At 40.9% G+C, this 14,192-nt stretch overlaps 1 protein-coding gene across 2 annotated transcripts; it reads left to right on the plus strand.

Annotated features, from left to right (window-relative positions):
* Positions 1–2,811: 2,811 nt before the first annotated feature.
* Positions 2,812–13,248, plus strand: LOC146325011 (sodium- and chloride-dependent GABA transporter 1-like). Of its 2 annotated transcripts, none has more exons than XM_084720723.1 (15): positions 2,812–3,162; positions 4,173–4,564; positions 4,816–4,947; positions 5,400–5,500; positions 5,642–5,751; positions 5,916–6,048; positions 6,726–6,860; positions 6,960–7,063; positions 7,742–7,866; positions 8,036–8,148; positions 8,813–8,944; positions 9,151–9,253; positions 9,875–9,975; positions 10,139–10,306; positions 10,953–13,248. In XM_084720723.1, the coding sequence occupies exons 2-15, from the start codon at positions 4,333–4,335 to the stop codon at positions 11,403–11,405; spliced, it is 2,142 nt and encodes a 713-aa protein (XP_084576849.1). In that variant the 5' UTR covers positions 2,812–3,162; positions 4,173–4,332; the 3' UTR covers positions 11,406–13,248. The 2 variants fall into 2 exon arrangements, with proteins under 2 accessions (XP_084576849.1, XP_084576850.1); XM_084720724.1 differs by lacking the exon at positions 2,812–3,162 and adding an exon at positions 3,465–3,608.
* The last annotated feature ends 944 nt before the right edge of the window (positions 13,249–14,192 follow it).

Raw genomic sequence — 14,192 nt, forward strand, 5'->3', positions numbered from 1 at the left:
AACCTAAAACCTTGACAAGAAACCAATAGGAAATCCTCAGTGTGAATGCCACCCAAACATCAAGATGATTTTACAGCCAGTGGGCCAGTAAAAAGGGACGACCCAAGCCTCAACGTCGGTCACATACTCTAAAAGCCATTACAAGAAAGGACAAGTAATCCCAGCCTAATGGAGCACATACAGGATTCACAAGGAGCCAGAAATACGAGCTTTCCAACTGAAATTAAGAGACCGAGGGGGCTGCTGCCGCTGCTGGTGAAAAGGGCAGCGAGCTGAATCAAACCAAAGCTGCGGGGTTAGGAGGTCAGCTGGCTGAGCGTTCATGTCACCAGCCTATTGGACATGCCTGTGTGCTCCATCAGCAGGTGTATAAATATGTGTCATGTTTCACACTCCATGTCCGCAGGGACGGCAACCCAGATGGGATTTTAAATGCTGCATTTCATGTGGTATCATTTAGTAGGTTAGTTCACCCCTCATTGGTTCGCCATCTGGTGCCCCTCTCAGCCTGTGAAAGGAGCGCTCACACTGGAGTCTAAACGCTCCTGATCTCCCTGCCAGAGCCTTTCCAGAAGTTTGCACTACAGTCAGTGTCCACAGAACCTCGGTGACATTAAAGGGATAGTTCAGATTTTTTGTCTGGCAGGAAACGGCCATTATAAAAGTCAAATATCGAGGCGAAATAAGTTACCTTTACTGGTCTACTGCTGCCTTGATTGGTTAGTTTGTTGTTGTTGACTTTGGTGAATCTGAACTATCCTCTTAAAATATTGAAAACCTACAATAACACACAGATTGAGGCAGCAGTAGACCAGCAACCAGAGGTTTAGTTTTTAAGTACCAGAGTGCACCTATGACTAAATTGTGGCACATTTAATCACTGTTCCTATGCTGGCAAGCTTACATACATTATTTAACTATGACTGACGACATGATCAAATGTTAGACTGACTTTATGAATAGTTTCATCATGTTTAGAATATAAATACAGTCTACATGATCTTTCTCTGTCTCTGCTGCAATTGCGAGTCTGCATCATATTTTTCTCATCAATTAAATGTCAAAACGACAACTTTGAGCATTCCAAGTTGTTTTAATCAGCTGTCTTGTCTCTCCTCTAAATGCAAGGCACCCAGGCTACATTAGCAACACACAAAACCCCTACTGCCTGAAGAAAACAAAGGAAAAAATGCTTCTCACTGCAGAAACTGTGCCGTCTCATCAGGCCTAATGCTTAAACGATGATTCATATTAAAACACTAAAAAACTTGCAAACTGCAATATTCTATTTCCTCACCCTGAGAAAAACAGTGGTGGAGCATCATTCAGGTGAACTCTGCCAGCAACTCCTGTGTTCTGGTAAATGGTAAAATGGCTGATTTTGCTTATGGAGTTTGGTTGGTTTTGGAGAAAGCGATATTTGGCTTCTATAACATTAGTTCCCTGTTAAAAAAGGCTGCCTGACAGCAAAGTAAAGTGGTGAAAATATTCTAAATATAGTGTACACTTATACTGGCATTGATTTCTTTAGGTGGGCCTTTTTGAAAAGGCTAAAATGAGCTTTGTTGCTGGCCCTGTCTACAAAACTACAATCTTTAGCTTCCATGTTGACACTCCTCTCTGCTCCTCTAAACTGCTGACCGCCATCAACTGTTGATTATACATTGTCTATGGATAAGTGTGCAACTCCACTTCAAATAAACCAAACTATCTCTTTAAAGAACAAAAAGAAGTGCATCTACATACACAGCAAGCACAGAACACGTGGAGTTTAAAAACAAAACTACAAAGCCTTCAGTTGTAGTGAAGTTGAAGAAAAACTTGTGCTAATTATTCAAGCAAATCAAACAAGTGGGCCTGTTTATCCAGGAATCACTTACCGTCGCACTTAAAATGGACGAACTGCTCCTTAAAGGTGTTTTGTTCCTCTCTTTCACTTTCCGGGTGGTTTCTTTAGAAAAAGAAGAAAATAAAAATCCGCGTCTGGATCCACTCTTCTTCGCTGCCCATGTGAACGTTTTTTCTTCTTCTTCCAATCCCTGCGGTGAGATCTTTTCCCCTCTGAGTCTTTAAACATTTTCTTTTTTTTTTATCATAAGCTTAGTCCATACGAGTTTATTCCTCGCACATCATCCCCTCATTTGTGGAGGAGACGTCGGGCTTTGGACGATTACAGGCAGAGTTGTTAGACAAGCAGCCAGTGTTCCCTCCCTTTATTGACGGGCTCCCTTTATCACAATTTGCCAGATTTGCAGACAGCCGCTCACTGGCCTCACGTACCTTCTTCCAAATACAATACCAGGCGGTTTGGATCTGATAATGCTGCTTATATTAGCCTCCACCATATGTTTCCAATTTGCACCTCTCGACCATACATTTTATTACTGCTGGACGGAGAGGAGGGGGGTGTTTTCTTTTTGGGGGGAGGAAGGAGGGGGTCACATTTTGTGTTGTTGCGGAGCGCAGATGCATTTAAACAGTTGAATCCTAAAAGTGTCCCAATTAAACACTAGAAAAGCCCCTTTTTTGCACTTTAAAATGAGAATTATCTTCATTTCCAGTCAGTTTGCATGAATTACAAAACTTGCTTGCCCATTTATGGGAGGCCATGGCCAAAAAAAACCCTCATTATTAGTATTTATTATTATTAATGGAGGGAAACGATTTCGAATATTTAAAAAAAAAAAAAAAACACTGCAAGTGCGATGTCAGTGCAGCCTATAGATGAGGATGAAGAAGAAGAGGAGGAGGTGGAGGAGGAAGAGGGGGGGCGACTTTGAGATGACATTGAGGCTGTGTAGATGGGAGTTGAGTCTCTGGTTGTTGATGTTAGACAGTCGCACAAGGCGAAGCGGCTGCTGCCCGTGTTGATTCAGCCTCCTCCTCCTCCACCACCACCACCACCACCTCCTCCTCCTCCTCCTGCTCTTCCTCTCCTCCTGGTCTCTTCAGCACTGCTCCCCGCTGGACAGCTCCCGCTTGGACACCTCTAACGCTGCATGGTCCCTTTAAGTCTTTTAATGGAAGTAATATCTATTTATGTTGCAAGAAATACTGGGAGTTTACAACTTCATCCACAGGAGGAATCTACGGATACCTCGTTAGGAGATTTGTGGCAGGCGGCAGCAGCGTATCCTCGGAGGCACAGAGCACAGAATCATTGTGAGTAAACTGGCTGCTGTATTCTTTGCGTCTGTCTGAACCCTCAAACATGCATGATTTCTTTTTATTCGTGTCTCTCCAGCTATAGTGAGTTCGATTAAATTGTGAATGAACCTGTCAATATGTTGCTGGGGTCAATGTAATGACTGCATGATGCGCTCCGCTCTGCACCCACCTGCTATAGCCAATTAAATGCAGAATTGATTGCTGTTTGCGAGTCTATTGGACGGTGCAAAAATGTGGAGACGCGTTTAATAACGCGTTTGGCTCCCAATTAATCGGCTAGAATGGGGTGGCTATTCGTGCAGCCTGATGCGTAAAGCTTTTACGCATTGGACATCCCTTTGTCTCCACTATGCGTTTTGTGTTCCAGTTTGTTTGAGACCTCTGTGTAATCCCTGCTGCTTGCGTTTCTGTGTGTGGAGAACTGTTTGGAGAATCTGCAGGTGGTAATTGGTGGACTTGATTATGCTTAATTCTCATAGGCTCTCATTTGCTGTCGATACGGTGCGTCTTGCGCTTCAAGTGCATGTTTTGGAGACTGTAATTTGGGTTTAAGTTTTCTTTTTTCATCGATGTCAGAATACGATTTTCTGTTTTTTATTTTGGCGAATTTAATCGCAGACTTTGTTTAGGCTCTGGTGTGTGCTGATCTGCTTTTGGCTGCTGTTTTTACGCGCAATCTGTCGTGTGTGTTTTTGTGTTTTAGTTATGGGAGCAACTCCAACATGACTTTGCCATCGATGGTTTTTGAATCTGATATGAATGAAAATATTTGTCAGGGAGCCAAAATGTTCATATGATGCTTTATTCTGCGATTTTTTGTAATGCATACTCCAGTGAACGATTGCATGTTTGTGTTTTATTGATGTTTGTGTGCACATGCAGAATGTTTTGCAAAATGTGTCCATATTTGCTCCATATTTTCAGCGCCTCCTGCAAAAAAACAGGAAAAAAAAACCAAAAAAAAAAAACAACCGACCAAAATGCTCCTCTATTCACGCTTCCAGGTTAACGGCGACTGGCGAGCCGTGCGTGTGCACTGACAGGCTTCACCGTCCAGACATTTGGTCCAAAGGTTAGGGTCTAAAAACCGCGAAGCTGCTGTCTACGTGGACTGGTGCTGAAGCCTCCCGTCCGACTGCCAGGACCTCTGCCAAATCCAGAGACATGGCGACGAACGGCACCAAAACGGATGGACAAGTGACAGAACTAAACGAGGTGGCCACGAATAATGACAAGCCCAAGTCACTGGACGTGAAGCCCGAAAAGAAGAAAAAGGATTTGCCTGATAGAGAAACATGGGCGGGAAAATTTGATTTCCTCCTGTCGTGTGTGGGTTATGCAATTGGACTGGGGAACGTGTGGAGATTTCCCTATCTGTGTGGAAAAAACGGTGGAGGTAAACATTATTTTTCACTGATAATTTAAGCCAAACTGCACGGCCCGGTTCAGCTCCACGATGCACACACATAGTCGAGCTTATCTAATTGACCGTGTCGGTTACATGAATAGAGTGAATCTCACCCACATTTGCAACCCTAATTAATTGACGCTGTGATGTGGTTTTTAAGTAATGCGTCAGTGCAGTTTCTAATCTCAGATTCAGTCTATGTTTTTAATGTGTAACTTGATCTACTTCTGTCCATCCAGGAGCCTTCTTGATTCCATATTTTTTGACTCTCATATTTGCTGGAGTCCCCTTGTTTCTACTGGAATGCTCCCTTGGTCAATACACCTCAATTGGAGGGCTTGGTGTGTGGAAACTGGCTCCCATGTTTAAAGGTACACCTCAAATATTTGATACCAGGCCTGTCTAAAAATACTTATGGTGTTTGGTGATTTCTAGAGCTGCAACAAATAATCGATTAGTTGTCAACTATTAAATTAATTGCAGACATTTGAACATTTTCAAGGGAAAAAAATGCACAAATTCTCTGTTTTCAGCTTCTAAAATGTGGACATTATCAGGTTTCTTTAGTCATCTATGACAGTAAACCGAATATCTTTGGGTTGTGGACAAAACAATACATGGCATCAATGTTTTTCAGAATTTTCTGACATTTTCTGGACCAAGCAACTAATTTATTAATTGAAAAAATGATCGACAGATAAATCGATGAAGAAAACAATCGTTAGTTGCAGCCCTAGGGCTTTCACAGTAATAATTGTGACTGTCAGGATTTATGGAGGCCACATCACATTTACTACACTGCCTAATTCATTTCTCATGATAGGTGTGGGCCTTGCAGCAGCTGTCCTGTCCTTCTGGCTTAACATTTACTACATTGTAATCATTGCTTGGGCCATATACTACCTGTACAACTCCTTCACCACTGTAAGTATTATATACACCGTGTGCTCACATGATTCCAGCATTAGGTCAAGGTTGTTATATCAGTTCATGAGGAATTGAAATTTAAAATCCCTTAAATGTGTCAAAGAAGAAGAAAAAAAACACAAATTTTTGTTTTTACAGGAACTTCCATGGAGCTCATGTAACAATCCATGGAACACAGAGAAATGTTATACAAACCACTCCATTGCAGATACCACCAATCTCACCAGTGCAGTGATGGAGTTTTGGGAGTAAGATATTGACTGCTTTCTGTTGCCTTCACAACAGCAGAGCTTTACAGTATCCTGCATGCATCCTCGAGATACATAAAAGACAGCCTCCTCTGCTGCATGCTTATTTCCCTGACTGTGTGTGTGTGTATAATAGTCTTGTTGTTGCTCGCTCTGACTTGCAGGCGCAACATGCATCAAATGACTGAAGGCTTGGAAAAACCAGGCCAGATTCGAGTGCCACTGGCAATAACACTGGCCATCGCCTGGGTCCTTGTGTACTTCTGTATCTGGAAAGGGGTTGGCTGGACAGGGAAGGTAAGATGTTTGGCAGATTTGGGTACCGAAGACCCTCTTGTGTGATGCTAGCTCTCCAATAAGGATCAGTGTGTGACAGCTATGCAATATTAATCGGTGTAATATCACCTCATCAATCATTTAAGTTGCAGTCAGCATTGTCCAGATTTAAAGTAAGAGAAGAGACATCAAACACTCATGTTCACTAATCCCGCTCTGCCTCATGGTGGCTCCTCTAATTCCAATTCTCCTGACACAGTGTCTACACTGAGTGTGGATCCATGATAGGAGGAGCAATGAACATCCATACACTACAATCTGGTTTTGTCCTCTCCCTTCACTTTGAGCAGTTTCCCTCCCTCATGGTGCCACATTTCAAAAGTCGAGTGCATCATGTGACCATGGCAAATAAAATTTGTTTTGGTCACAAAATACCCCCATCCCCCTGCAACATTTTGCTCACAAATTGCTTGCACAGTACCATGAATGCACATAGTGAGGCTGCAGTGATTTCTTTGCTGAATTTTTGGTCTTTTTCTGTGTTTTTTTTTTGTCTTGAAGAGATAGAAGAAAATAAATCTAGAAAATCTTTACAACCCCTCATGAAAATGTCTGAATAATATTCTGCATGCATCATAAATTTACTTAAAGATGCAGTGGTGTCACCCTGCTGATCATAACTGTCTCACATTTTATAGGTCGTTTACTTCTCGGCTACATATCCCTACTTCATGCTGTTCATCCTCTTCATCCGTGGGGTGACTCTACCTGGAGCTAAAGAGGGAATTCTGTTCTATGTCACCCCTGACTTTGAGAAACTCAAAGAATCAGAGGTAATGGGCATATTATCGTATGATTCATACCTTTGTGCTGCATGCCTGGGTGAGCAGAGCTCAGCCTCACGCAGCTAAATGCTTGTGCTCCTTTGTCAGGTATGGCTGGATGCAGCTACACAGATCTTTTTCTCCTATGGATTGGGATTGGGGTCACTTATAGCTCTGGGCAGCTATAACCCTTTCAATAACAATGTTTACAGGTAAGACTGGTGATAACTCAAGAATAGAGATAATCTGAGAGACAGAAAGACAGAGAATGCTGCTGAATTTAATATATCAGAGCAAATTGTAACAGCTGAAAATGGCAGTAATTAAACTGCTGCTATTTTGCTGTATTCTACACCCATATTAAAGATCTTATTCAAGGATACATCCTAAGAGCCCTTAAAGGGTCTTATTAAATGTGAGTTGCTGGCTGAATATAATAACAATCTGAGGAGAAGGCTGTTTCTTGCTGTCGGTGTGCGTGCTGGAAGGAAAAAAAAAAACTATGATTGCAAAGCCTGAATGTTTTCTCCAGCAGCCCCATAGTTCTGGGTCACATAAACAATCAGTTACATAAAAATAGTTGCATTCATTTTGTGTCCTTGTTTCAAACGGGCCTATCTCTCTACATCTATAAAAGAAATATGAGAATTTTTATTATTATTTGTCATGAGTTTTTAAATTAAATCTGCACATGCCTGTCATAAATAATAACAAAAAAAATGTGTTTTTGCCAAACATCTGCATGATCAAAAGGAAGTAATAGCAGCAATGCATTCTCATAGCTCCTCGTTCAGATCTCAGTGTCTCCTGTGAGGGAAGCTTATTACAGAAAAAAAACTAGTCAACTTAAATCTTTGACAACAGGCCTACTTTATATTTCCTCTCCCCAGAGACTCTGTCATTGTGTGCTGCATCAACTCATGTACCAGCATGTTTGCTGGCTTTGTAATCTTCTCTATTGTTGGCTTCATGGCACATGTGACAAAGAAAGACATTGCCGACGTAGCAGCTTCAGGTAACTACCGATTGCATATATGCCTTCTTCTCTGCATGAAAAAAGCTGCACTGTCACTGCTAAACATAGCTTTTGTCATCACTTCTATGTGAATCCATATGTCCATGTCACATTAGAGTGCCATGAGAATAACCCTGATGAAATATGATGTTTCTTATTTACTATCCAGGTCCTGGCTTAGCTTTTCTGGCCTACCCAGAGGCTGTAACCCAGTTGCCTGTGTCTCCTCTCTGGGCCATTCTGTTCTTCTCCATGCTGCTCATGCTGGGGATAGACAGCCAGGTAAGGGGCTTGGAGATGATCTGCTCATGGGCTGACCTAAATATTTAAAATGCAGGTACATATCATGCAGTTCACCCCTGCTCTCTGCATGATAAGCGTGCTATTTGCTTCTCGTGGACAGATATAGCTGAGCTTTGACATCAGCTGTCAAGTCTTTTTAATGCAACTTTATCACCTCCATGCGCCCGCAGGTTTCACTGTCTGGGTTTCTTTCTTGTATGTACATTTGGGTTCGAATGAGGCCACAGAGGCTAGGAAAAAATGTATATGCCCTGGACCACCAGCGCTGCAGAGTAAAAGACATAAATTATAACTCTATTATACATGTCACAGCGACTGAGCTTTTGCGTAACAGAGCTATTACCAAAATGGCCTCCAAGAAGTGGATGCTTGGTCATTCAGAAGATTACGTTAGTGTTTTTGTCCCATGGTTTGGTGCACACTGCGATTCTTTGTCATTTCTCATCATCAGTCAGCCTAACTATAAAAATAAAAGTTCTCTTCTGAAGAATACATTTAGCGAAATATTTACTGGCCTCTGCATGTTACAAAAAAGAGATAAATATACATATTTGTGACAAAGAACATAAAAGCAGTGCATGCAAATGATGCACACATTCACACATATGCTTATTAATGCCGTCTCTGTGATTCTGTCCCTCAGTTCTGCACTGTCGAAGGCTTCATCACTGCTCTGGTGGACGAGTTTCCCAGAGCTCTTAGGGGCAGACGAGAGATCTTCATCGCAGTTGTCTGTCTGGTGTCCTATGTGATTGGACTTTCAAACATTACACAGGTACAGCAGGGCAGCTCTCATATGTTACCACTCTGACTATTACTGGCACGAGATTAAACAAATGACTAGTAGCTCTAAAAGATGTAATTAAAAGATTAAAAGTAAAATCCATGCATCTTTGTAGTGGGCTAGAGGCAATTTAAATTTTGATTTGTTCTCTTAATGGCATCAAATACAGTAACATTTACACATTTTTCTGTAACCAGGGTGGACTGTATGTGTTCAAACTGTTTGACTACTACTCTGCCAGTGGGATGTGTCTGCTGTTCTTGGTCTTCTTTGAATGCATCTCCATATCCTGGTGCTACGGTGTGTATCATCAATGTTTCATGCAATATAGTAAAAACCTACAAATCAAAATGTGTATTTTTCTTTACAATGTAATAGGATAGTCTCATTGCTCAAAGTCTCCCAGTTAAAGGGGTGGTGGTGGGCTTCAATTCATAAAACTTAGGATGAAAAGTAAAGTGTGAGTATGTAGAAATATATTTCATAATTAATTATATAGCAATATTAAATTATACAAATATTAATTGCATTGCCATTGCAGTGAATACTAGGTTATAAAATACTACATTTTCCTGATTCAACGTAACATCTGGCAGACAGTAATCAACACCTACCTCTGGTTTTCTATCTGAATACAGATTTGGTGACAGATAATTTTGTTGGACGATAACATCTCTGTGCACCTCTACAATGGAACAAATGAAAGCAGTGAAAAATCACACATATAAAAAATTCAGGCTAAATACGAAGGTTAAAAAACATCACACCTATCCAGAAGTGCTTCAAACGCCGTTCAGCCTCAAGGTCATGAGCGCTCATGTGTTCCACCTCACCGTCCTCATCATCATGCATGGCAGGCCGGCAGCAAATTGAAATAAATTGGATATGAATATTTTGATCATAGATTCATTTGTCTCGCAGGTGTGAACAAGTTCTACGACAACATCCAGGAGATGATCGGCTACAAGCCCTGTATATGGTGGAAGCTGTGCTGGGTCGTGTTCACCCCTCTCATTGTCGGCGTGAGTACTCTGAACTAACGCAACAGTACATCTAAAGTCACGACATGAGAAATGAAACAATAAATAAAGTCAATATTACCTGCCTGCAGCCATGTCAGGCGGAGACAGCGCTGCCTGTAGTCAGTGGTGTCAGGATGCATAAAGCGTCTCATGTCTCCCACAGGGGGTGTTCTTGTTCAGCGCCGTACAAATGGTTCCTCTCACAATGGGAGACTATGTGTTCCCGGGCTGGGGTCAGGGAGTGGGCTGGCTCATGGCGCTGTCCTCCATGGTTCTCATACCAGGATACATGGTCTATATGTATCTGGGACTCAAGGGCACTTACAAAGAGGTAAGATGTGAACTGTTTGACGGGTTTGTTAGGTAACAGGTTTTGCTCGCTTGTGTTGCCAGAAGGGCTGCAACAACTCATTGATTGGCCGTCAACTGTTAAATTAATTGCCAACTTCTGATGATCAATTGATTGTTAATTAATTGTATTTGTTAGATATTTTAACACTGTAAAAAAAAGAGAGAAAACTCATTATTTCAAAACAAATAGCTTCACTAACTAAAACAAGGTGTCAACCTATAATCTTGAATCTTTGAGTTTTAGAAATGATATATTCTCTATTTCAAAAATTGTTCACAATGAGATGTCAATCCAATGCATTATTATTTAGGTGCTTGAAAATGAAATGGTTGCAATTGAAAATATTAAACTACTGACCATTTTTCACTTGCTTTAGTTTACTGGATAATTTGAAACAATTTGTGGGGTTTTTAAAACTCAAAGATTCAAGTTTACCTAAAGACGAAAAGAAAATCATCTGAACTAAAGATTTTTAACTTATTTCAGAGTTTAAGAGTTTGACTTTGATTCAAAACTCAAACATTTAGTGAAGACAGTTGCCTTGAAATGATGAGTTTTCCCCTTTTCCTTACTGTGAAGATCTCTAACATGCCCCTTCTCTTATGTATTTGCGTTTCTCTCACAGCGACTGAGGATAATGCTCCAGCCTCCTGCAGTTGTCAGGCGACCTCAGGAGAACGGACCCGAGCAGCAGGCGGAAACCAACACCGCTAACCTATCCAGCCCCGCCAATCCAGCCAATCCTGCAAGCCCTGCCAACCCGGCTCCCGCGAACCCTGCCAGCCCGACCAATCCGGCTCCCGTCAACTCAACCAGCCCCGTGACCCCGGCTAACCCGGCTCCTCCGCCGGCAAATCCACCTGCCGCCGCCGCTAGCCCAGTGAACCCGGCGACTAGCCCTGCTGCCACCATCACCACCACCACAACCACCACCACGGCCAGTCCGGCGAACCCTGCCACGACAACTGTTAGCCCGACCAGCCCACCACCCAACCCAACTAGCCCGACGGAGCCCGTTAACCCCCCGAACCCAACGAGCCCAACCTCTAACCTGACCAATGCCGAGGCCAACGTGTAGACAACAAAGAAACCCTCATGGAGCATGTAGACAAAAGAGAACATTACAAAGGACTTCCAAGATTTTAATTGATTCACCTACCTCCAGGGGCAATATGTGATCAAAAACAGATTTTCAAACCATGTTTAATTTTTCTGCATTTGTAACACCAAGCCAATGATGTCTTATTGTTGGTTTGCATTCTGAAAACAATATCAAAGACTGTTAGTGTTCACAAATACAACCATAAATCTGAAGAAAAAAATGTAAACATACTGTGTAATACTGTGAGAAAAGAAAAAAACAATAGAGATATAGATTAGAGATTTGTTGAATATCTTCATGAATCAAGTAAATACCGTGTGAATATAGTAGATGAAGTAGTGAACAAAATTGACATCATTGAAGAGTGGCGATGGGATGGCGTCAATTTTATTGTGGATGTTTACTAAACCTCACACAGTTGTCTCTTTTCCAAACGTTGCACTCTGTGAGGTAAACTACAGGCCACAAGGCAAACGAGGAGCTCTGAGTAAGCACAATGCCAATAAGAAGTTCATGTTTAGGAGCTCTGGAGCAAACCAGTATTTGTTGCAAAAGATTTTGTGTGTGAGAGAGACTGTTATTTTTTCCTTCCTTTTTTTTCAGTAAAAAAAGGGAAAACTTTTATGTGATCGAAAACATTTTTAGAATTATTTTTAGGATGTTTTATACTATATGTGTTGTGATGGAGGACCAAAATCAATAGGCAGACAAAAGCAAAAACTATGCCATTTAGTGTTTGGTTGGCAAAGCACAGGGTACAAAGAAGTACGATAAAAAAAAAAAAAGCACAGGGTTAGAAAAGTGATTTACAAACATCGACTATCCCTTAATGCTGACAGTCAATCCTGTTTACGTTTTGCATGCTTTCCTCAGGAACATCAGTGAAAAATTTCTGAAATGTCTCCTGACAAACAAAAAAAAAAAAAGAAAAGAGAAAAAAAAGAAAAAGAGCAGAGACGGCCTTAAGCCAATACACCAATTTCAACTAAGCCATAGTCTGTTTACATGACTGGGCAGAACTACAAAATACAACTTTGTATGCTAGTACAAAAACCTGGACCAACTCTGTGTTTAAAGTACAGTCATTATTTTTCTTTTTATGTGTAATGATCAATTATAGTTTGATCAATATGTATTCAGCAATACATATGTAGATGTATAAGTGCAGGCCAGTAAGCAAAGTGGTCTGTTTCTCATTTTGTTTATGTTGTCTTTGCTTTACTAGTGAAAAGCACAAAGCTTTAATTTCCCCAGACTTTTGCCATGGCGTGTTAGGACAATGTTAGTTTGCTTCTATGGCAGCTACTGTGAAAGGCATCTGGTTGAACAGAACATGTTTACTTTGAAAAGCAAAACAACTGAGCGAAAATGTGAAATGGCTACAGTTCATGTCCTGTGAATTTTGTATAAAGTTACTCTACCACAGTTTTCTCTGGAACTTTGTTGTAAAACTGTACCGTGTAAAACATGTAACTGTGAATGTCTGTATTACATTGGAAGTTTATTGTCTAAATGTTGAAAAAATGGAGTTGCTGTTTTCTGCAATAATATTTTGATCACAGAAGCTAAAGCACATATCTTACAGAAATATACGAGATGATGATGACAATGAAGATACTGATGATTATATTAAAAATAGAAACTATGTCTAGTAAAACAATATTGTTTTGTATATTTTTAACTGTCTCACTGCCTAATGTAAAACATAATATAAACATGATATGTATCTAAATGGTGTCACATGATAAAGCACGATTGTTATGTTATACAAACAGAAAAAGACTGAAAAAATAAAGAATTATAGAAAATATAAATACAATACATGCCTGGCATATGTCCCTTACAGCATGTGTGTTTAAAGTAGCGGCCCCGTGCTTTTCAACGCCGTTATGAGGAAATTAGGTCAACCCCACTACCCTATCAAAAGATGTATGCTGCTGCTGAAGCCTCCTGTAGTAATTGGCTATTGTTCCCTCCCGTGTGGATAAACCCTGTTGTAGTCCATCGAGCGTTTCTAGTCAATAGATGCAGGAAAAATGTGAGACCGATAAAACTACTCTCTAAGAAATAAGGGTTCCAAAAGGGTTCTTCCTGAAGGGCTGAGGATCTACGCAAAACCATTTTATTCTGCTGTTTGGAGAAAGGGTTTGTTAAGGGTTGTCTTTTAAGACTAAGGATTGTGAGAAGAAGATTCTTCATCCAAAGAACCCTTTTTTGGAAGAAAGAGTTCTTCGTTGAAATCCCTGAAGAATTCTTTCATCGAGGGTTCTTCGTACCATAATGTAAAAGGGTTCTCTGTGCAATCCCCTTGGTGTGTTCTAGATAAAACCCTTAAAAAATAAAAAAAGCTCTCTGGAGAAACCACTGAGTGTGTTCTAAATAAAACCCTTGGAACATAAAAAGTTCTCAGCAGAACCCCCTTGGTGGGTCCCCAATAAAACCCTTCTCAGTAGACCATCTTTAGTGAGTTCTGGGTAAAACCCTTGGAATCTAAAACAGTTCTCGATAGAACCTCCTTGGTGGGTTCTAGATGAAACCCTTCAAATGTGAACAGATTCTCGGTTGAACCCACTGAGTGTGTTCTAGATAAAACCCTGGGAATAAAAAAATGATTCTCAGTACAATGGCCTGGGTAGGTTTAAGATAAAACCCTTGGAATGTAAAACAGTTCTTGTTGGAACCCCTTGGAATATTGAAAAGCATGTCTGTAGAACCTCCTTGGTGAGTTCTGGATACAAATCTTCGAATACAAAATGTATGTTC

This window comes from Lutjanus erythropterus, chromosome 6 (assembly GCF_056507025.1).
Source record: "Lutjanus erythropterus isolate fLutEry1 chromosome 6, fLutEry1.hap2, whole genome shotgun sequence".
Taxonomy (NCBI): Eukaryota; Metazoa; Chordata; class Actinopteri; order Lutjaniformes; family Lutjanidae; genus Lutjanus; species Lutjanus erythropterus.

What these genes read in the sequence shown, in the direction of transcription:
- LOC146325011 (XM_084720723.1), top strand. Translation starts at nt 4,333, where the DNA reads ATGGCGACGAACGGCACCAAAACGGATGGACAAGTGACAGAACTAAAC. An exon ending in GTGTGGAAAAAACGGTGGAG is followed by an intron (nt 4,565 to 4,815) that starts GTAAACATTATT and finishes CTGTCCATCCAG; the next exon opens with GAGCCTTCTTGATTCCATAT. An exon ending in GCAGTGATGGAGTTTTGGGA is followed by an intron (nt 5,752 to 5,915) that starts GTAAGATATTGA and finishes TCTGACTTGCAG; the next exon opens with GCGCAACATGCATCAAATGA.